This window comes from Crinia signifera, chromosome 1 (genome assembly GCF_055691185.1).
Source record: "Crinia signifera chromosome 1, ASM5569118v1, whole genome shotgun sequence".
Classification (NCBI taxonomy): domain Eukaryota; kingdom Metazoa; phylum Chordata; class Amphibia; order Anura; family Myobatrachidae; genus Crinia; species Crinia signifera.
The window spans coordinates 113,801,285-113,825,728 of NC_139217.1; the positions used below are offsets into that span (position 1 = coordinate 113,801,285).

Here is a 24,444-nt window from a genome sequence, read left to right on the forward strand (position 1 = left end):
TTTGGCTGTGAGAGGCATAGGGTTAGGTTCCTGACCTGATGATATAGACTATTTCCTAAAATCTCTAGAAATCAAGTGAATGTGGTCTCCTAAATTGTTTTTGTCAAGTTTGCCAGTTTGTAAATTCCAACAAAAAGCTGGCATAGACGGGTCCTTTTTTGAATGATCACAATCAGGCTTTTACTTGTCTGCTGTTGGCAGGATATGTTCCTGAAATAGGCTTTTCCACAAATAAAGCATTTAAGCTGAGAGAGGGGAAAGGTTAGTTTGTCTTCAGGCTTTATTTTACAACCCGTTGTGCATATTTAATATAGCTTAATGAATTTGGCGAGCATGTGTTTCTGTAATTTACTACAGCTCTGCAATAAAGTCATTCTTCCTTTCATTTAATTTTTGTTACTATTTTTCTTTTTGCCATCGATTTTTCCGTTAAGGCACTTTTAGCTGTAAAGCTTTTAATTTACTCGTGGATTGCTTGTGAAATACATACTACATTAAAATGTTGGACAGCCCATAGATGCTACTCTTATTTCATTTAAGTTGTGGCCATAGTGGGCTTGCTATAAATTAATTATACACCAGGACTCAAGTTCACCCTTGTATGTACACAGCCTTGTGTCAATTAAAGTTTCTCTTTCCTGCACGCATTGGCTACAATATGCATTACAGAAGCTTCCAGGTAACCTACATTATGGCATGATAAGGTGAGGGTCAAAGCTACAGTTTTTAAGGTGGTTGTGTACTTGTTGGGTGGAGTCTGGCCAGCTGAGGTTTACAGTTCCTTGGTACATGAGCAGCACCAGAGAAGTCTTGTAGGTGGGAGTAAAAATTAGTCAGAGGGCTGTATTCAATTGATGTATTGCGTCTGAACTTCCGTCTACTGCGAGAGAAGAGTGTGGGGCGATAATTAATTGATTATTTTTTGGGGGCGCTGTTAACGCTCATTAAGGTCTGATTTAGCCGTGCAATTGAAAGTCATTTTTGTGCACGCCAACATGTGACATTTTTTGCACATTTCAACTCACCACCTTGTTGGCGCCCTCTAGTGGTTGCTGACGCAAACACTTTTGAATACAGCCCAGAGGGTTGAAGGTAGAGTTCCTGATTTACTGATGTACAGTATGTGTCCCTTTAGTATGCAAGTGCAATCATTTAGGTGGAGCATGTTAACGCCTTATAGAATACTCATAAAGGAGGTATTCTAAAAATGTGGTCGATCTGAAAGACTGCAGATCCACACCAAGGAGAGACATACATCCAGAAATTCACGGGCACTATTACATTTGACTGCCTACTACACATGCATTCCCTACCAAAAAATAATCTGTGGTACGTGTGTAGTTTCACGGTGCCACCGCGTGCACAGTCTGTGTTTGAAACTTGGCAGCTTGCCAGACTCTGTATTTACTGTGCGCATGCCGCTCTAGCTGTTCTCAGCGCAGCACGTGGCTGCTTTACATATGTAATCTACGTTATCAGCGTAGCGCTGGCAGCAGCAGCGCGCGCTGCCCAGCGCTGACAGGTCACTGTGGTACTTGTAGTTCCACAGTGAAATAGACAGTCCTGCACACCGCTGACAATGGGGGCATGTAAACTGGACACCCCGGCACACCGCTAACGTACGGGGCTTCTAAACTAGACACCCCGGCACACGCTAAAATTTAGACGCTAAAGCATCTAAATCCAGACTCCCTGCACCCCGGCACATGCTAAAATTTAGACGCTAAAGCATCTAAATCCAGACTCCCTGCACCCCGGCACACGCTAAAATTTAGACGCTAATCCAGACTCCCTGGAAACCGCTAAGAAGGGGGCATCTACATAGGGATGCACTGTGCAAAACACTCTTAAACCTGTTCACAATGACACTAGTCAACATAACAGCTGTCAACCTTGCTAATTCCACTATCCACGCCACCCTGAAGCGCGGCGAGGGGACGCGGTACGCGTCCGACCGACCTTTTCATACCCCCACTATCCACGTCGGCGTGGAGTTGATTTTATAAAGTGCCCGAAGCGTGGCGAGCGGACGCGTATACCTGTGAAGTAATCCGCGTCCCCTCGCGGGGCTCGCCACGCTTCGGGCTCGGTAGCTCGCTGCGCTTGCCACACTTTATAAAATCCACTCCACGCCGACGTGGATAGTGGGGGTATGAAAAGGTCAGTCGGACGCGTACCGCGTTCCCTCGTGTCCCCCCTTGCGCCTGTCACATATTTTATGGTAACATATTGCATGTAGGTTGCATGTTCTTACTGTACCAGATGCCCAGATGGAGTAATGGTGGGAAAAAATAATTAAGTGCTGGCTAGTTCAAGTCTGAGCATGGCCCAGTTGTCAAACATGGCTGCAAGCTTGTACCTTTAGTTCATCAAGGAAAATGTAAATAAAAACAGGACACCGTTTAAGGGTAAAAAAAAATGAATAATTGATAATACATGTATATACAATAGTCTATCAAGCTTTTTTTTATTTTTATTATTATTATTATATATCCTTTCCAACGTCCTGAATTAGTGCCTGAAATCATGGGCCCAGCTGGAATTACTTCCATGTAATTAACGTTAGGACTGCTATTAACATAGCCGATCTTGACTTCAGCCGTAATACCATTTTAAGTATGGGTGCAACATAAAGTATTGGGCTTTAGTGTCACTGGGCTGTCATTGCCGAAACCCTGTACTTAATATTGAGACTATATTTAACACGACAGGTTACCTGGGGTCAAGGCCATGCAAACTGCCCATGTTAAGTATAGGCCTTTTGTGAAGCTTATGGAAGTCTTCTGGACAGACTGTTTCCATTATTGGGTCATTCCGTATAAAATCAACACATTTATCGAACAAATTCTACCTAAATGATATCTAATTACAACTAAATTGTATGTAATATATGTTACCATGGATGTAAAATAACATATGCAGCTCACCTCATAATAAATAATAGATGAAATATAATTGATCAGAGAAGTGGAAAATCTATTTTGGTGGTTTGTCTAATGAGTGCCATTGTTGCTGTTAGATCATCAAAATATCCACTAAAAATGCCAGCATCGCCAAGTCATTCAATGGCAGTACGGACAGTGTAATGGTTAGCATTACTGCCTCATGGCACTGAGGTCATAAGTTTCCACCATGGTCCTTTGTAAAGTTTGTTCATTTTCCCTGTGCTTGCATGGGTTTCCTCTGGATACTCAAATTTATACTAGTAGGCTAATTGTCTCCCAACAAAATTAACCCTAGAATCAATGTGTGTGCGTGTACATGTGGTAGGGAATATAGAGTGTAAGCTGCACTGGGGCAGGGACTGATGTGATTGTTCAAATATTCTTTGTACAGCGCTGTGAATTGTGTATAATTCTTAATAGATAAATTAATTGAAATTTAGTTAAATATTGCACCCAAAAAAAAGAACAGTTGCTATGAGCGACGCTGGCATTTTTAGCGGATATTTTGAGGATCTTACAGCAATGTTATTGAAAGGGTTAAGCAGTAACAGTAGAAGTTTCCTCTAGAAGCAGTAGCCTGCCACTCTGTTGTTTCTTGGAGGAAATTAAATCAATAGCTGGTGCTTTTCCCTTCCACAGTCACTGAAATACTCCACAATACGATGTTCAGTTCATTCACAATTACTTCTCATAGTTCTCAGTGCAGAATAATAGCACTTTTACACCAAAATCCTGACTCTGAACCGGTATTTTGAACACTGTTCCAATCCGTGTCGGATCCCGAATCTGCCCCATTTACACTGTGGTTCCGGCACCATTTACACTGCACACAGTGCAGGGGGCGCCGGTTGGCGATGACATAATCTCCAAGCACTGGGACAGCCGTTCACCCCGCTGGGGCAAGGCCAGCACCAATGTAAGCTGCTGGGCTGTCCTCAGCCTCTATGCACCCCCTTGCCCCCGTCCACGAGGTGAATGGATGCCACCCATAGGCATCCATTCACCTTCTTCCTGGCTCCGCTGCTGTCTGCACAGTACAGCAGCCGAGGCTGTGTGTGCCCCCCCCCCCCCCCCCCCCGCCCAACCTCCACACTGACCGCAGGACGATGCTGTCGGGGAGGTGTGGTGTAAACAGTAGCCAGATCGAATGACCTGGCATAGTGATTTAAACTGCCCCACCACCCGGGTCCTCCCTGAATTCCACCCTGGGCAGGATTCGAGAGGAAATGGACCCGGGATTTTTTTTCAGCCAGCCCTTTTACACCTAATATGCAGTCTTCCATATATATTAATGTCATGTAGTTGGTTTATATGCTAGATACTAGCACCTCAAAATGACAGGCGGCTCTTTGTCATGCTAAGGGGGGTGTGTGTGTGTGTTCGCTTGTCCGAACTAAGCTCAGTCATACCACCATATCATCACTGAACCATTGATGTGAGGAGAAGTGTTAAGGTGCCCACACACTACCGCAATTTGGCCTCTTTTTATAAGATTCCAATGGATCGGGCCATGAAATCGGATGAAAATAGCGTGTGTTTTGTCTCTGATCCGATGCGTGCAAATCAGATCTGTGTGATCGGACCTATTGCACGTAAGATCTGGCAGTGGTGAACGGGGTCACATGCGATATATCACTTAATTGCATTTTCTAGGAAAGTGTTTTTTTTTTTCTTACCAAAAATTGATAAAAAAAAAAAATATATATATATATATATATATATATATATATATATATATATATATATATATATATATATATATATATATTTATAATGTATCCGTTTCATATTACACTGATGGGCAGGTCTCCGTTTCATGTAAAACTCTGAAATTTGTAGTTAGATTATCACCACTATAATCTACTACCAGCAACCTTATTCATAACAATGAAGGACGCTCTGTCTTCTGGGGACGGATGAAACTTTGTTGCACACGCTAGAGAACAGTTATGTAGGTAACTTTTCATACAAGGAGATGTTGCCTGGGTAACTGTACACAGGGTGCTGTTGCCTAGGTAGCTGTGTAATTAGGGTGCGGTTGGCCTAGGTAACAACGTCCATGGGGTGCTGTTGCACATAGCAGCCAGACAATTACTCTCTTCTAAACTCCACCAATGTGATTAGTTGCTGTTCTAGACTACACTAATATACTTCCATCAAATTTTTTTTTTCTGTGCGTGTTCAGCTCTCTTGAAACCCAACTGCATCACCAATTCTCTATAGAGCTTTGGTTGAAGGTTCATGTGTGTATAAATTCTGTAGAATGCAGCATAATGTGACTTTGGGTTCCTTTCTGCTACAGTGACATTGCTAGCAGTGCTGTGGTGTGCAGTGTGCAGGCACAGATGTTGGGTGACGTTTATGTTATTCTCTTGTACCCCAGCTTAGTGACCTCTCTTTTGTTCTCCTGGGAATATAGAAGGGCTGCAGAAATGACTAATTGGCATTGCTGGGTCTGCATATTTGTAGAAGGAAACCCATTGGACTGCTTTATATTTCCTCTTAATTGCAGGTTTTAAAGTCCCCTGCATCTCAACCTCCTGACTAGTGTGGGAAAAGGCATTACTTGACTTTTTCATACCCACTTTCAGTCATCCTTTTAAGATCCAATGCACTCATCCATCTAGTTAAAGGTACTGTAGTTCATATCACAAAGTCTGGGCAATTTTGAGCTGAAAGCCGCTCACTTTAACCGTGTGAGCTGCTTTAGGCTTAAAAGCCGTTTAGTATGTATGCCCTGACGATAACATGTTTTTATCATTATCTAATACCTTATAACGAAAGAAAATATTAATTGGTTACTCGCAACATGGCTGACTGTACAGTTCTGACTAGAGACATGGCAGCAAGAATTGCTGTGGTCAGACGTATGTATAAATTCTGCTGTGAGAATAGGAGTCTCTAAAAAAAGGCATATCAAATTTGAAAGCGTTTGGTAGAGAAATTAAATTGAAAAGCATCTTGCTGTAATAAATAAATTGTCTGATGTGAAGTTGGAGTAAACGGAGCAGACCTTCGACCCAGGTAGCGTGTTCTGGACCTTATTTTTTTTAATTTATTTTCAGTTTCTTATACAGCACAGCCGATTTCGTTGCGTTTTACAATTGTACTTACATTAAACTGATTTCGATGGAAATGTCACAGACTGAGGACAAATGGTCTAGGGTGCCTAACTAAGGGCCTTATTCTAGTTCACTCTTTCCGACAACATCCTTCTTAGATGGACAAAACCATGTGCACTGCAGGGGGGCAGATTTAAAATGTGCAGAGAGAATTAGATTTGGGTGAATTATTTTGTTTCTGTGCAGGGCAAATACTGGCGGCTTTATTTTTACACTGCAATATAGATCTCACTTTGAAGTAAAACCCCACCCAAATCTAACTCTCTCTGCACAAATAACATCTGCCCCACCTGCAGTGCACATGGTTTTGTCCATCTAAGAAGGATTTTGACAGTGAACTAGAATAAGGCCCTAAGTGCTAGGGGTTCCACGTGTGACTTCTACCAAAAATATTTACAAAATGCAAACAATAACAAAAAAATACAAAAATAATAATAAACAATTAAGAAAATGCAAGATTACAAAATGCTACAAAAACAAGCGTTGCTCACAAAAAAAAAAACAAGTAAGGAAAATAAAAAGATTGTTGCTCAGAGAAAGTGTAGGGATTATTGCTACAAGCAAAACTCATCAACACAAATGACACTAGGCAGCCGTTGGAAGAGCTGTGAAGCTTAAAACAAGAGAAGGATAACTTTTAGTATGGTAGTTGCACAATCAAACACTGATCTTTGTTGTACTGTAATTTTATGGAGATTTTATCAGTGAAGACTTTAATGTAATGTTTTAGTTCATGAAGTGATGTTTCCCTTGTCATCTACTGTTCCCACTCAATATGATCTTTGTAGTGTTCTTATTTAGGGATGTAAGGTTCTCCATAAATACTTCTGTTTACCATATAAGTGTCTAAGACCGCACCTACAGTATTCCTGGTAAAGAGTTGCAGAAAACAAACCTGATGAAAAAGTGCTGAATATACATTATGCCTACACTAATTAGTTCACCTTTAAACTGATGGCTCTAATTGGTGACTGTTTTAAAGCTGTTTTTACATGACTGGTTTGATTTTGATTTAATATCTTGTCCGTGCGTGTTGAGCATGGAAAACAAGATTGGGAAGATTTGCTAGGCTCCTTACAGTCGTACTGCCACCTAGAAGAAAGTTGGTCATGCAGGCCAAACCACTTCCAAGGCTGTTACAGGGCGCACTGCCTTCTCTGTAATGTAGCAATGATGGAGTGGCGTTTACCAGTTTAGTTAATAAGGGTTCAGAGGAATAATCACAAACCCCTAGTTTCACGGATTTTATTGGGGAGATGAAACTCCTCCATGTAATAGTCGTTGAGGGCTTTGGCAGGTAGGGAGAGGGAATTTGTGACTATTTGCAGTACCAATGTTAGTGCAATTTAGTACTTTCTGAATAGAACTGATCTTAAAGATTTGCCTGTTGTCCGCAAACTGGGGGCATTGTTCCGGAGTGAAATCGACTCATCCGATTGGGTTCTAAATTGGATTACTTGATAGCGTAAGTGTTGTCAATTAACGAATAAAACAATGTAATGACCATGAACCTATTCAAAACATCCATTAATGACGGGATATTCACGAACCTCCATTTTTCTGTCTGCGTAAGCATCCATGGGATCCTACACATGTCTTAGAACTTGTATGCTGTGTTGAAATCAAATAATTAACCATATACTATAGTACTATTAAACCTTAAGACTATGATTTAGTTCTGCCTGTTTACGTTGTTGATTTCTGTTCATTGGGTTTGTTATCCATAAATACGATATGTTCCTGGTTGGCTGAGACCATATTGTATGCTAGTACTTAAAAACATAGAGGGAGGGGGCGGGACACAGAACCATAGAAAATTAATTATTTGAAGTCTGCCCTAACAATAGGATAGGGCAACGTCACGTATAGAATGCTCTAAACAAGTCCTGATGGCGTTCTAGACTATTGCTGTGGTGTGTGTTAAACTATCCAAGTGAATTAACTAAGTGAAAAATATATGGTTTGATTGACCTTGTATATTCTATGTAACTATACTTTCACTGTATGTTACTTCACCATTTAAGTTTCAATAAAATATATATTTAAAATAAAAATAATAATAATCCAAGTGACCTGGATGTTTTTGTCTTCCTATTTTGAAGGACATGAAGCGATCAGTACCAGCAGGACTTGGCCTTTCAGAAACTCACATCACCTCACATGGTTTTGATGGCAGCAAAGAAGGAATCGTAGAAGCAGGACCTTTTCAGGGTAAGATTTGCTATAAGTGCGCAGTAGGTCATATAGGTGCTAGTAGTCTATGATATAACTTCCACCTGAAATATGGAGAATACATGTGCTGCACTGGTGAGCAGTCATTATTAGGTTGACATGCACAACATGTCAGGTTGACATGAAAAAGGTTGACACATTAAAGATTCCGTTTTTTTCTTTCTTTTTTTTTTAATACTACACCAGAGCACTTAAATTTGGGCTTCGGACTAGGTGCCTTGCTCCGCTACCACCGCGCATGTCACCGTTCCTAATCAGGGTTCACATGGGTGTTAAAGTATGGAAAATTTGTCCCAAATAATCGTGATGAATGCATGTCAACGTTTCTATCCTTCAACATTTTACTTGTGATGACCTTGTGCATGTAGACTAGACATTGTTGGTCAGCCATCCGTATACTGAGCTGAACTAGAGGTCAATCAACAAGGAACACCAGACAAAAACATCTCACAAGAAATTGTGCTTTCAGACATTGGTATATTGTGAGTTCATTATGAACACTCAGGTGTATAATCTGCCTGTTCTTCATAGGGTTGTCCCTATTTAAGTCTTTTTTTAACCATTTTTTTTTCAGTTAGCCTTGAGTTTAATGCTAGCATTTATAAATGCTGTGTATTCATAAAATGCTATGTCTTTGTTATACAATGTTTTACAGGATAGCTTTATCGGACTTTAATTTAGCTGATGCCTGCAGGAGCATGTCATAATGTTTTGTGTATAATTATGCTGCTTCTTTTGGGGTTTTGTTTAACTGTAATTCATTTGTAAAGGGAGATTCAATTGTTTATGCTCGTTTGATCTCTTGTCTAAAGTGACCGAAGTTTTGGGTGCGTTATCCAATTGTTGTTTTTTGTTTTTTTTCCATCAATACATTTTTATTATAGGAGATTTTTTATATGGGGTACAAAAAGAAAAGAGGGGCCGAAGGGTGGGAGGGGTTACCAATATCAAATATGGTCAAAAACAAAGACAATACAGACATATTAATATAAAGCATATAAGATGTCATTACACAGAGCAATCAATGTCAAAGCAGATCGTCACATACATACATCTTATCACAGAGTTCAATGTAAACGTTAATAGCAGAAATGGTGTGCAAGAGAAACATATGTGTGGGGGGGAAACTGTTACTGTTGGACCTCGGGAGGTTCATTCAAGCCGAACTGTGACGGGTCAGAAAGAGACGTATATGTGCCAAGGTAGCCAACGCATATGAGGGGAAGAGGATACGGGTGAGAATGGGGTGAAGTTGGTTTCCATGAGGAAGTGGTGATTTGTTTTCCAATTGTTGTTTTTTTAATATTCTGATTGTACACTGCATTGCTGTGCTTATGTGCATAAGATGGATTAAACCGGACTAAAGTTCTAGCCATGAAAAGTACACACATGGTTCCCTTTTTGCAAATTTCACCTCGCCACCTCAGGAAACCGTGAGCAAATATGCCACTGCCAGCAGTTGTTTACGCCCAAATGGAGCAACACCTGAATTGCTCCGTTGGACCCACAGCAGTGATAGCTGCCGTAAAAAAACCCTGAATTCCTCACTTCGTGTCTAAGCAGCTGAACAAGTTGATTCCTTTAAATGTTAACAGCATCTGGAAAGTCTCCATCTGACTTGGATGTTATTTTTGGGTGTTTTTCTTTTTTTAGAATGCATTTGGAGGCCTCTTCAATGCCTACAACATAAAACTGAGGTTCATTCAGTTATGGACGAAGTAGCTATCGCTACAAAGCTCTCTATTGTAATGTAGCATGAACTGTCTAATACAAGTAGACGTCTCCTGTTGTAATAGCGGATCACTCACAAACCATTACGCAACTTCTGGCACCCATGGGGATGCGAAAACCAACCTTGCAGGGGCACTCCGCCTTTTTCACAAATAGAGGCCATCGCCAAGCCCTCCCCATTCTCAAAAGGCTTTAGACTGTCGGTCACCTACCATTTGATGCTGCCCCTGTTCATGCAAAAAGTACTGATCATTGGTAATTGTATGTACACTCTGGAGCTGTCAGGGTGATTAGGTCCGACTTGTCGGCCTAATGCAGTGGTTCCCAACCTTGGTCCTCAAGTACCCCCAACAGTACACATTTTCCAGGTCACCCAGCAGGTGCACAGATTATTCAGGCACATTTTAAAAGATCACCGGTGGAGCTTATTATTTCACTTGTGATTCTGTGAGGAGACCTGGAAAACGTGCACTGTTGGGTTTACTTAAGGACCAGGGTTGGGAACCACTGGCCTAATGTATGGGGGGGGGCTTAACTTTTATTTGTGCCTCTGATCTGGCAAAGTTGGACTTTTTTTGACAAGTTTTATTCATCATGTATAAAGACATTTCTGTGTGAATCCATTGTCATGCTTTTGAGGTTCCAGAAGAAGCTATTTGAAGCTGTTTATATCTTCCCTTTGAAAACTGCTCAAGTTACTTTATACTAGTATACAGTTATAGTTGGAGAAACATGCAATTTTTTGGGCCGTATTCAATTGTCATATCACACCCAATCTTTCATGTAAAGCGACTTGAGATTGCAGGGCAATATGCAATGATCTTTTATTTATTCAAACTGAGCATGTTCAATATGGTCAGTTTAAACTCGACCAAACTAATGGGCGTGCTGCAAAAAGTCCTGTTTGAGCACTGAAACTGGTGACTTTTCACAGTTTACAGCTTGCCACCCAGCTGTACACACCAGAACAGCTCTACATTTGAATAACACTGTTGGGTGCCCTCTAGTGGCTGCTGGTGCTAAAACATTTGATTTCGGCCCTATTTTTTCTTTTCAGTATTCCTGTATTGATTACCAATGATTTATTGTTCCTAAAAGAACTTGTATTGTATGGTTTCTGAATACGGTAAACGTTACTGGTCAAATTTTTGGGGAGTCTAAAAGTCTGGAGACTGTGCTAGCCTATGATTTCAAAACTACAATCATGTTGTAGCCTGTAGGTGTGTGTGTGTGTGTCATTATTTTGATGTTGGATTTATCCTTGACCAACTAGGCATAGATTAGAGCAGGGGTAGCCAACTCCAGTCCTCCAGAGCTACCAACAGTGCAACGTTTTCCAGGTCTCCTCACAGAATCGCAAGTGTATTTTTTATTTTATTTTAAAATGTGTCAGTCGAGGACCGGAGTTGGCTACCCCTGGATTAGAGTGTATTGCATGATGATGCAAAATGCTGCGTTGGTCCTTTTGGTTTAGTGCCAGCTACAGCAAAAGAGCCCATACCATCTACAGGTTTTACTATCCGCTAACTAAACCCTGCACACTGGGGGACCTTTTTCTGCCTGCCTGGCAGTGTACATGAACTCTGCATGATGAACCAAGTACAGTTTTGATTCACTTGTCAGAGATAGTCTTCAGTGGACAACTGGCGGTGCTTAAGGCCTGTGGTGCTTTAAAACCTCTTTTTACAATTGTAAATTCCTATACCAGTACTTGTTCCCTGAAAAAAAGGCCTTTATTTATTTAAATTTAATTTAACTCTGAAATGTTACATTATTTCACCTCTAAATCTGCTCTTGTGTTCAGCATTTTAGCATTACACAACTTCCTGCACTCCTATATGGGGTGCGATGAGAAATCTGCAATGTTGGTGGCTATGACGTGCCGGCGTTCTAAAACGGTCTCCTGAAATTCTCAGATATTGCTTTTAATGAATTTATATACAAGTCACATGCTTACTTTGTGCGTGTGGCCTATATAATATTCAATGTGACTAAAGGCTGACGTCCTCACCGTGTTTAGTTCATATGCTATGAAACCTTTTTGCTGTGTGCTGATGGGAATGATCTATTCCTACTGTACTTACGTGTAAGCTCTTGAGCGTCACACATAAAAGTATTTTATTTTGTATTCACATTTATCTCCTCTTAACCTATAAGGTTTTTAAGTGATCACATGCTACGTCTATTCCTATTTCCAACCAAAGAGACGAACGACTTGTGTCATACTAAAGCAATAAGTCAGCGGTAGCATTTCTAGAGTTCGCGTGCGTCCTGTTTGTGTGGAGAATGTTATATTTTAATAAAAAGAATTGGGTATTTGTTTACAGCCGGGACATGCTCTTTGTTATCCATCAGTGCAAAATATGTTTGGCACAGAGATCCTTTCTCTGCTTATACTTATTTTCTGTCTTATTGCTTGATCATTTATTTTGGATTACTGTTCCACTGGACTATATCTCCTTTAGGCATCTTGTTTGGCACCTGGGATTCCAGACATTTTTGCTGCCTGTGCCTGGATGTTAAATCCTCTCCCTCTTTTTTTTTTTTTTTCTATTTGCCTTTTAAAATCTGTGGCTGCCCCAGTTATGTGGAAGCTGTCCAGTATGCCCCTAGTTACTCTTAAGAAGTCTGCTTTACAATGCACCCATTCTAATAGTCAGACTGCCAAATCATTAATATCAATGGCATAATTAAAGATTTTTATTTTATTACATTTTTGGGGGGAATACAGGAATAGCATAACAGTAAATACAACAGCCAAGTGTCACGTGGACTGTGCAAGGTATGTTACTGCCACTGGGGGCACTGCAGACATGGACACCCAGTCCGTATGCCACTGCTTTTAGCTGCCCTTCCTGAAGTCTTGGCCGTGCAGCGGAGCAGTTAAAGTAGTGTTGCTTCACAATTTGTTCGCTGTCTCCCGCCCAGCCTACTAATACACGGCATGCTTCTTGCTATGGGTGTTGTCTTGTTAGAACATAATGTACAGTATCAGTACCGGTGTCCTCTGTGTATAGGATCTAGTACAACACTGGAGATGCAGAATATCTGTTGAAGGCAGTGCTTTCTTCCACCATGATCACATGTAATCGTTTCTTTATCAAACGGTTTATTTCCATTAACAGTATGTCTCCTTATTGCCTCAAATGCTCCTCTTTTCACTGATCGTAATGTATCACTGATCATCAAAAAAAAAAAAATGTTTTCATACATTTTGATCAGCTTGTTGTTTCCTTTCATGTGCGTCATTAGATTACCCAGAACAGGAACAGTCACTATTTTCTGCAAACACTGCGTCGTAACTAATTAGAAATTAAGAACTTATAAGGAGATTTATTTCCGGGGGCTGTCTGGCTTTTAAGGAGATTATCATCATTTTACATAGAATTCATTATGTGGTTTTCACACACAAATTTCATTTTTGGGTTACGGTATAGTGTGTCGACAATGTCTAGGTCAACAGTCACTAGTTCGACCACTAATGGTTGACAGTTACTAGGTCAACATAGCATAGGATGACATTGACAAAAGGCCTATACAAGCTTAAGGTCGCCACCCACAACGTCGACATGAGTTTGTCCTGGGGTTTTTCTGGTGTCTATTTTCATATGTTAACATGGACACCATATAAGTGTACCGCGTCCCCTCGCATGGCTCGCTGAGCTCGGCGCACGATTATATTCTCACTCTGTGCCCACTTCAATAGTAAAGTTTGAACCAAGTCGGTCTACACTGAAAAAGGTGAAAAAACTCGTGCCCATGTCGACCTTAGGTCAATGCCGACCTATGGTATGTTGACCATTTCCAGGTGTCATCTTAGTCACTGTTGACCATTAGAGGTCGACCTAGTGACTGTTGACCCAGGCACGGCATACCTCATTTTTGTTAATGAATTTGATGAGCTGCACAATCATTGTTATTAGCTGATGGACCATTACCTTGTGCATGGTGACAGTAACTGGGCCAGATTCTCTAAGCTTCAAAAGTGATAAAATGGAGAGTGATAAACAGCCAGCCAATCAGCTCCTGCCTGACCTTTTTCAAAAGACTGTTTTTGAAAAAGGTCTGGTAGGAGCTGATTGGCTGGCTGTTTATCACTCTTCATTTTATCACTTTTGAAGCTTAGAGAATCTGGCCCACAATCTGTTTTCATGTCACCATGGCATTTTTATTGTGTTATTGCCTATTTTGGGAAAACCCCCTTAATGTGCTTCCAGTTGTCATGGGAACTATAACGTTTGGGGATTTTAGGGATTTCCACACTGAACTGGCTCAGCATCAGAACACCTTTCAGCTTTAGTTAATTTTTTTTTTTTTTTTAATAATCATGTCCCTTTTTAGTTTGCTTCAAAAATATAAACTTTGTATAGCAGAAATGTAAGTACTTACACAAACATCACATGTAGTAGTGTTCATTCTAGCACCCGCTATCTTTGCAAACCCATGCATTTCCTCTTCCCTGCCTGGGGTGTCACGATCTGATGTAGTGCTTCTAGCACAGTGTGGTCTGTATTTCAGCACTGATATGCAACCCAGTCCTGTGCTAGAAACACCACAGCAGACAGCGACACCCCAGGCAGGGAAGAGGAACTGCATGGGTTTTTAAAGATAGCTGTTGCTAGGATTTACACTATGTAGCTGATTCCTAATGTACAGCAACTAACAATCAGACCTGCATATTGAGCAGCAATTTTTGGCCCCGTCTTTATAGTCGCTCATGCAAAAATCCGCCGGTCTGATTGACAGGCAGGGCAGGGGTTGGTCGCTGGGGGCAGCCCAACATTTCATGGGGGTGCCCACAAAAACATTGGGTGTGCCCATAGAAACACCTGGCGGACCCCAGTGTACGCAGGCATGCCCCTGCCTGGTTGGGACGAGAGGACGATGTCACATGATGTCACATGATGTCACCGCTTGCCCCAATTCACACAAAAAGGAATAAAAGTAATGGTGCCCATACACTTATCCGATTTATCTGATTTTCACGGATCATGTCGAGAAATCAGATGTTTTTGGCATCTCCTCCGCCCTGATGGGCGGTCCCGTACGCATCGGGTCGGATCCTACAGATAGAACCTGCTGCAGGTTCAATCTGTCGGATCGGACCCATCTAAGGCACATTGCGGGTGCTTTTTAGCACCCATGATGTGTTTGGTCCGATCCTAAGTGTGTGCCAGCGGTAAAGCACCTCTGGCACACACCTATGTGCAGCAGCAGGGTCCGGCAAGCGGGTCCGAGCGGCAGCTAGGAGGTGGTAGCGGGATTTGCCGAGCAGCGGGGCATGAAGTGCTGCTGATTTAACCCCTTCCCGCCGCAGCCTGTTTTTGCCTTCCTGACAGAGGCCTTTTTTTCAAATCTGACAGGTATCGCTTAACCCCTTCCCGACATTTGACGTACATTTACGACACATGGCATAAATGTACGTCATGACTTTAAACTGTCACTGCGTCTCGAGACGCAGTGACAGAGGGACGATGTCTGCTGTCCCTGACAGCAGACATGTCCCTGCATGCCCAGGGGGGGCTGCGATGTCGCCCCCCGTCGGCGATCGCTGTGATTGGCTGTTCAGTGTGAACAGCCATTCACAGCGTTTTCCTGTGTTACCAGCGAATCGGACGCTCGGTAACACAGGTGTCAATCACCGCCGGGCGTCAGGGGGCATGAGGGGGTCATCGGTGACGATGACACCTCACCCCACCCTCACCCCACCTGCCCCCAAGGCTGTGATTGGTCCGTGGGACCCACGGACCAATCACAGCCAAGGCGCGACATTTAAACTACCGGTGACTGCGCTGCAGACGCCATTCCGGTCTGGAATAGCGTGCAGAGCGGTCACCGTGCCTATCTGCCGTGATACTGACCTGATCCTTGCTAATACTTACCTGATCCTTGCAAATACCTTACCTGATCACTTGATCACTGCTTGTAGCGTGCTGGACGCTTCCTGGATCTGACTTCTTGGGACTTCCTGCTGCTGCTGCAGTGTGATAGAGAGATAGAGAGATAGAGAGAGAGATAGAGAGAGATAGAGAGATAGTGACAGAGAGAGCTATATTTTGTGTCTGCTACCCCCCCTTTTTGGGGGTGCAGGGGTTTTTTATATATAAATAACTGTCACTGCTGCTGCTGCAGTGTCATAGTGATAGATAGTGAGAGATAGTGAGAGATAGTGAGAGATAGTGAGAGATAGAGAGATTTGTGTCTGCTACCCCCCCTTTTTGGGGGTGCAGGTTTTTTTTTTATATATATAACTGTCAGTGCTGCTGCTGCAGTGTCATAGTGATAGATAGTGATAGATAGTGAGAGATAGAGAGATAGAGAGAGATAGTGACAGAGAGTGATAGAGAGTGTATATTTTGTGTCTGCTACCCCCCCTTTTTGGGGGTGCAGGTTTTTTTTTATACATATAACTGTCAGTGCTGCTGCTGCAGTGTGATAGATAGTGATAGATAGTGATAGATAGTGAGAGATAGTGAGAGATAGTGAGAGATAGAGAGAGATAGAGAGAGATAGAGACAGAGAGTGATAGAGAGTGTATATTTTGTGTCTGCTACCCACGCCTATTGTGCTGATCACTATATCTGAGGTGATCAGCAACTTTTTGGGGGCGCAGAGGTTTTTTTTTTTTTAATATATACCTGTCAGTTGCTGCCAGTTGCACTGTCAGTTGCACCAAAGGTTGTGCACCTGCTGCCCCTCACTGGTAATCAGTGTTGCATCACTGATCACCTTTTTTTTTTTTTTGAGGCTGCTGTGGGTCTTTTTTTAATTTTTTTTTTACACACACTGTGATTTTGTGGGTGTCCTGTGGCCACTGTGCGCTGATCAGTGACGTACATCACTGATCAGCTTTTTCGGCACAGGGTTGATCTATTTTTTTTTTTTTTTGATCAAATTCCTGTTGCCTTTGAGCGCTGTTCAGTGACGGACGTTACTGACCAACATCTGTGCTCAATTTTTGGCGCAGGACCTTTTTTTTTTTTTTTTTAACCCCTTCAATTTTTTTTTTTTTTTAATTGGGTTCAAATTCCTGTATAAAGTATTTTTTTTTTTCTGCACTACATACACACTACACACTACATACCCCCCGGGTTGAAATAAAGTTTGTACCCCCCCCCTACACTATACACGTGTTGAAACATTTCACTACCAGTAACACAAAAATAAAAATGGCATCCCAAATGTCATCCCAGTCATCCAGAAGAATGTATTCAGCGGAGGAGGCATATGCCATGCTTGCCTCTGATTCTGACACAGCCAGTGAGGCAAGCGGGGAATTTGATGGATTCATCTTAACCTCATCTTCCTCCTCTAGTGATGAGGGACCCCCTCAAAGACGTCCCCGTAGAGCAGCTGAGACCCCCCCCCCCAATAATTGATCTCGTATGGACCCCACCACCAGACAATTTTGAGCCCCAGGTTCCTGAGTTTTTGGCCATGCCAGGAATCCAATTTGATTCCACAGGTCTCAGAGAAATTGACTTTTTCAAATTATTTTTCTCTGATGATTTTATAAATTTAATGGTGGACCAAACTAATTTATATGCCCAGCAGTTTATTGCTCAAAACCCCACGTCATCATTTGCTAGGTGGACCCCTGTAGATGCAGTAGAGATGATGACGTTTTGGGGTCTGGTGTTTCATATGGGCATAGTAAAAAAGCCAGAAATTAGGCAATATTGGAGTACAGATGTTCTGTACAGCACCCCATTTTACCGTATGGCCATGCCCCGGGCTCGATTTGAGACGATCCTTAAATTTTTGCATTACAACGATAATGCACAGTGCCCACCCAGAGATGATCCCACCTTTGACCGGCTATTCAAAGTCAGGCCGGTCATTGATCATTTCAGTGCCAAATTTGAAGACATGTACATCCCAGATAAATTCATTTGCATAGACGAGTCCCTTATACATTTTAAAGGAAGGGTTAAATTCCGCCAGTACCTTCCCAGTAAGAGGGCAAGGTATGGCATAAAAATGTATAAGCTGTGTGAAAGCACCTCAGGGTACACTCACAGGTTTAGGGTATATGAAGGGAAGGATTCAAGAATTGAACCGCCAGAATGCCCCCCCTCCCTCGTAGGTGTTAGTGGAAAAATTGTCTGGGATTTAGTGCACCCCTTCCTGGATAAAGGTTATCACCTCTATGTGGATAACTTTTACACCAGCATCCCCCTGTTTAAGGCCCTTGGTTCAAGAGGTACAGCAGCTTGCGGTACTGTGCGCAAGAACCAAAGAGGCCTCCCAAAAACGCACATTGCCCAAGTAATGAGAAGGGGTGAAAGCAGGGGAATATGCACCGAAAATATGTTGTTGGTCAAATATAAGGACAAGAGGGATGTCCTTATACTGACAACAATTCACGGAGACAGTACCACCTCCGTCCCTGTACGAGGTACCAGTACCCACACCTCCAAACCTAATTGTATCCTGGATTACAATAGGTACATGGGCGGAGTGGATCTTTCAGATCAGGTACTGAAGCCGTACAGTGCCCTGCGGAAAACAAAAATCTGGTACAAGAAGCTGGCCGTGTATATCATCCAGATGGCACTGTATAACGCTTACGTGCTATTCCGTTCTACCGGCCAGAGGGGGACATTTATGCACTTTCAAGAGGAAGTCATAAAGGGCCTAGTATTTGGGAACCAGCAGGCAGAGGGCCCCAGTACTTCTAGTACTGGCCCCCGTATTGTACCAGGGCAGCATTTTCCTGATGAAATCCCCTCCACTGGAAAAAAGGGCAGGACACAAAAAAGGTGCAAAGTTTGCTATAAAAAGGGAATAAGAAAGCAAACTATTTTCCAGTGTGACACTTGCCCCGACAAACCCGGCCTATGTATAAAGGAGTGTTTTAAAATATACCACACATCTATGGATTTTTAGGTTCATCATTTCACCGTGCTTCGGGGGTCTTGCTAATGCCACATAGCACCCACCATTCATTCCACCAGAATCTGAGCCGCAAAATCCAAAAATCACTCCTTCCCTTCTGAGTCCTGCCATGCACCCAACTGGTATTTTTTGGTCACATGTGAGGCATTGCCGTACTCGGGAGAAATTGGGGCACAGATTTTGGGGTGCTTTTTCTCCTTCATACCTTTTGAAAATGAAAAATTTTGAGCCAGAACTGCATTTTTGTGTAAAAAAATGTAATTTTTCATTTTCACTGCCCACTTGTATCAAAATTGGTGAAACCCCTGGGGGTTTGAAATGTACACTATACCCCTAGATGAATTCCCTGAGGGGTGTAGTTTGCAAAATGGGGTCACTTGTGGGGGGGTTCCACTGTTTTGGTGCTTTGGGGGTCTTGCTAATGCGACATAGCACCCACCATCATTCCACCAGAATTTGTGCTGCAAAATCCAAATATCACTCCTTCCCTTCTGAGTCCTGCCACTTTTTGGTCACACATGAGGCATTGCCGTACTCGGGAGAAATTGGGGCACAGATTTTGGGGTGCTTTTTCTCCTTCATACCTTCTGAAAATGAAAAATTTTGAGCCAGAACTGCATTTTTGTGTAAAAAAAATGTAATTTTTCATTTTCACTGCCCACTTGTATCAAAATTGGTGAAACCCCTGGGGGTTTGAAATGTACACTATACCCCTAGATGAATTCCCTGAGGGGTGTAGTTTGCAAAATGGGGTCACTTGTGGGGGGGGTTCCACTGTATTGGTGCAACATAGCACCCACCATTCATTCCACCAAAATCTGTGCTGCAAAATCCAAAAATCACTCCTTCCCTTCTGAGTCCTGCCATGAACCCAACTGGTATTTTTTGGTCACATGTGAGGCATTGCCGTACTCGGGAGAAATTGGGGCACAGATTTTGGGGTGCTTTTTCTCCTTCATACCTTCTGAAAATGAAAAATTTTGAGCCAGAACTGCATTTTTGTGTAAAAAATTTAATTTTTCATTTTCACTGCCCACTTGTATCAAAATTGGTGAAACCCCTGGGGGTTTGAAATGTACACTATACCCCTAGATGAATTCCCTGAGGGGTGTAGTTTGCAAAATGGGGTCACTTGTGGGGGGGTTCCACTGTATTGGTGCTTGGGGGGTCTTGCTAATGCGACATAGCACCCACCAAAATTCCACCAGAATCTGAGCTGCAAAATCCAAAAATCACTCCTTCCCTTCTGAGTCCTGCCATGCACCCAACTGGTATTTTTTGGTCACATGTGAGGCATTGCCGTACTCGGGAGAAATTGGGGCACAGATTTTGGGGTGCTTTTTCTCCTTCATACCTTCTGAAAATGAAAAATTTTGAGCCAGAACTGCATTTTTGTGTAAAAAATAAAATTTTTCATTTTCACTGCCCACTTGTATCAAAATTGGTGAAACCCCTGGGGGTTTGAAATGTACACTATACCCCTAGATGAATTCCCTGAGGGGTGTAGTTTGCAAAATGGGGTCACTTGTGGGGGGGTTCCACTGTATTGGTGCTTGGGGGGTCTTGCTAATGCGACATAGCACCCACCAAAATTCCACCAGAATCTGAGCTGCAAATTCCAAAAATCACTCCTTCCCTTCTGAGTCCTGCCATGCACCCAACTGGTATTTTTTGGTCACATGTGAGGCATTGCCGTACTCGGGAGAAATTGGGGCACATATTTTGGGGTGCTTTTTCTCCTTCATACCTTCTGAAAATGAAAAATTTTGAGCCAGAACTGCATTTTTGTGTAAAAAAATGTAATTTTTCATTTTCACTGCCCACTTGTATCAAAATTGGTGAAACCCCTGGGGGTTTGAAATGTACACTATACCCCTAGATGAATTCCCTGAGGGGTGTACTTTGCAAAATGGGGTGACTTGTGGGGGGGTTCCACTGTATTGGTGCTTGGGGGGTCTTGCTAATGCGACATAGCACCCACCAAAATTCCACCAGAATCTGAGCTGCAAAATCCAAAAATCACTCCTTCCCTTCTGAGTCCTGCCATGCACCCAACTGGTATTTTTTGGTCACATGTGAGGCATTGCCGTACTCGGGAGAAATTGGGGCACAGATTTTGGGGTGCTTTTTCTCCTTCATACCTTCTGAAAATGAAAAATTTTGAGCCAGAACTGCATTTTTGTGTAAAAAAATGTAATTTTTCATTTTCACTGCCCACTTGTATCAAAATTGGTGAAACCCCTGGGGGTTTGAAATGTACACTATACCCCTAGATGAATTCCCTGAGGGGTGTACTTTGCAAAATGGGGTGACTTGTGGGGGGGTTCCACTGTATTGGTGCAACATAGCACCCACCATTCATTCCACCAAAATCTGTGCTGCAAAATCCAAAAATCACTCCTTCCCTTCTGAGTCCTGCCATGCACCCAACTGGTATTTTTTGGTCACATGTGAGGCATTGCCGTACTCGGGAGAAATTGGGGCACAGATTTTGGGGTGCTTTTTCTCCTTCATACCTTTTGAAAATGAAAAATTTTGAGCCAGAACTGCATTTTTGTGTAAAAAAATGTAATTTTTCATTTTCACTGCCCATTTGTATCAAAATTGGTGAAACCCCTGGGGGTTTGAAATGTACACTATACCCCTAGATGAATTCCCTGAGGGGTGTACTTTGCAAAATGGGGTGACTTGTGGGGGGGTTCCACTGTATTGGTGCAACATAGCACCCACCATTCATTCCACCAAAATCTGTGCTGCAAAATCCAAAAATCACTCCTTCCCTTCTGAGTCCTGCCATGCACCCAACTGGTATTTTTTGGTCACATGTGAGGCATTGCCGTACTCGGGAGAAATTGGGGCACAGATTTTGGGGTGCTTTTTCTCCTTCATACCTTTTGAAAATGAAAAATTTTGAGCCAGAACTGCATTTTTGTGTAAAAAAATGTAATTTTTCATTTTCACTGCCCAGTTGTATCAAAATTGGTGAAACCCCTGGGGGTTTGAAATGTACACTATACCCCTAGATGAATTCCCTGAGGGGTGTAGTTTGCAAAATGGGGTCACTTGTGGGGGGGTTCCACTGTATTGGTGCTTGGGGGGTCTTGCTAATGCGACATAGCACCCACCAAAATTCCACCAGAATCTGAGCTGCAAAATCCAAAAATCACTCCTTCCCTTCTGAGTCCTGCCATGCACCCAACTGGTATTTTTTGGTCACATGTGAGGCATTGCCGTACTCGGGAGAAATTGGGGCACAGATTTTGGGGTGCTTTTTCTCCTTCATACCTTTTGAAAATGAAAAATTTTGAGCCAGAACTGCATTTTTGTGTAAAAAAATGTAATTTTTCATTTTCACTGCCCATTTGTATCAAAATTGGTGAAACCCCTGGGGGTTTGAAATGTACACTATACCCCTAGATGAATTCCCTGAGGGGTGTACTTTGCAAAATGGGGTGACTTGTGGGGGGGTTCCACTGTATTGGTGCAACATAGCACCCACCATTCATTCCACCAAAATCTGTGCTGCAAAATCCAAAAATCACTCCTTCCCTTCTGAGTCCTGCCATGCACCCAACTGGTATTTTTTGGTCACATGTGAGGCATTGCCGTACTCGGGAGAAATTGGGGCACAGATTTTGGGGTGCTTTTTCTCCTTCATACCTTTTGAAAATGAAAAATTTTGAGCCAGAACTGCATTTTTGTGTAAAAAAATGTAATTTTTCATTTTCACTGCCCAGTTGTATCAAAATTGGTGAAACCCCTGGGGGTTTGAAATGTACACTATACCCCTAGATGAATTCCCTGAGGGGTGTAGTTTGCAAAATGGGGTCACTTGTGGGGGGGTTCCACTGTATTGGTGCTTGGGGGGTCTTGCTAATGCAACATAGCACCCACCAACATTTCACCAGAATCTGAGCTGCAAAATCCAAAAATCACTCCTTCCTTTCTGAGTCCTGCCATGCACCCAAATGGTATTTTTTGGTCACATGTGAGGCATTGCCGTACTCGGGAGAAATTGGGGCACAGATTTTGGGGTGCTTTTTCTCCTTCATACCTTCTGAAAATGAAAAATTTTGAGCCAGAACTGCATTTTTGTGTAAAAAATTTAATTTTTCATTTTCACTGCCCAGTTGTACCACAATTGGTGAAACCCCTGGGGGTTTGAAATGTACACTATACCCCTAGATGAATTCCCTGAGGGGTGTAGTTTGCAAAATGGGGTCACTTGTGGGGGGGTTCCTAACTTTTAGCATCTTATGGTGCCTAGAAACCTACATGGTGCCTAAAAAATAATCTCATAAAAAGGAGGCTCCAAAATCAAGTAGGTGCTCCTTCTATTATGAAGCCTGTGGTTTGGTCAACGTGCACACTAGGGCCACATATAGGATATTTATGAAAACAAAAGAATTGGGGGAATCAATTTTTAGTCACATTTCTCTAGTAAAATGTACTGTGTTCCTTAGAAAAATGTATTAAAATTGCAAATCTGCAAAAAAAATGAAATTTTGAAATTTCACCTACACTTTGTTTTAATTCCTGTGAAACACCTAAAGGGTTAACAAACTTCCAAAATGCTGTTTTGAATACTGTGAGGGGTGCAGTTTTTGAAATGGTATCATTTATGGGGGTGTCTTACATACAAGTCCCTCAAAGTCACATCAGAACTGAACTGGTCCCTAAAAAAATCAGTGTTTGAAATTTTCTTGTAAATTTGAGAATTTGCTATTCATATTGTAAGCCTCCTAGTGTCCAAAAAAATGAAAAGGAAGTTGAAATAATGATGGTAAAATAAAGTAGACATATGGTCTATGTTAGTTATTAACTATTTTGAGTGGTATGATTATTTGTCTCACAAGCAGAAAATTTAACATTTTGCAAATTGCTAAATTTTCCATTTTTTCACGACATTTTGGTATTTTTCACAAAAAAACACAGACTGTATCGACCCAAATTTACCACTAATTTGAAGTACAATGTGTCACGAAAAAACAATCTCAAAATCACTGGGATAAGTAAAAGCAAAAAAAAGTTATCCCCACTTAAGTGAGACATGTCAGATTTGAAAAAAAGGGCTCTGTCAGGAACGCAAAAACTGGCTCTGTCAGGAAGGGGTTAAGTGGGGATAACTTTTTTTTGCTTTTACTTATCCCAGTGATTTTGAGATTGTTTTCTCGTGACACATTGTACTTCAAGTTAGTGGTAAATTTGGGTCGATACAGTCTGGGTTTTTTTGTGAAAAATACCAAAATGTCGTAAAAAAATGGAAAATTTAGCAATTTTCAAAATGTTAAATTTTCTGCTTGTGAGACAAATAATCATACCACTCAAAATAGTTAATAACTAACATAGACCATATGTCTACTTTATGTTTCCATCATTATTTCAACTTCTTTTTGGACACTAGGAGGCTTAAAATATGAATAGCAAATTTCAAACACTGATTTTTTTAGGGACCAGTTCAGTTCTGATGTGACTTTGAGGGACTTGTATGTGAGACACCCCCATAAATAATGCCA

General features: G+C 42.0%; 1 protein-coding gene across 4 annotated transcripts in view; it reads left to right on the forward strand.

The window, feature by feature from the left end:
- Nucleotides 1-24,444, forward strand: part of ARFIP1 (ARF interacting protein 1) — a 146,966-nt gene that overhangs the window by 44,675 nt on the left and 77,847 nt on the right. For all 4 annotated transcript variants that reach the window (XM_083171750.1, XM_083171743.1, XM_083171757.1 and 1 more), the window contains one exon: nucleotides 8,170-8,278. In XM_083171750.1, the coding sequence (XP_083027876.1) occupies nucleotides 8,170-8,278 (109 nt within the window). The remainder of the gene's footprint in view (nucleotides 1-8,169; nucleotides 8,279-24,444) is intronic.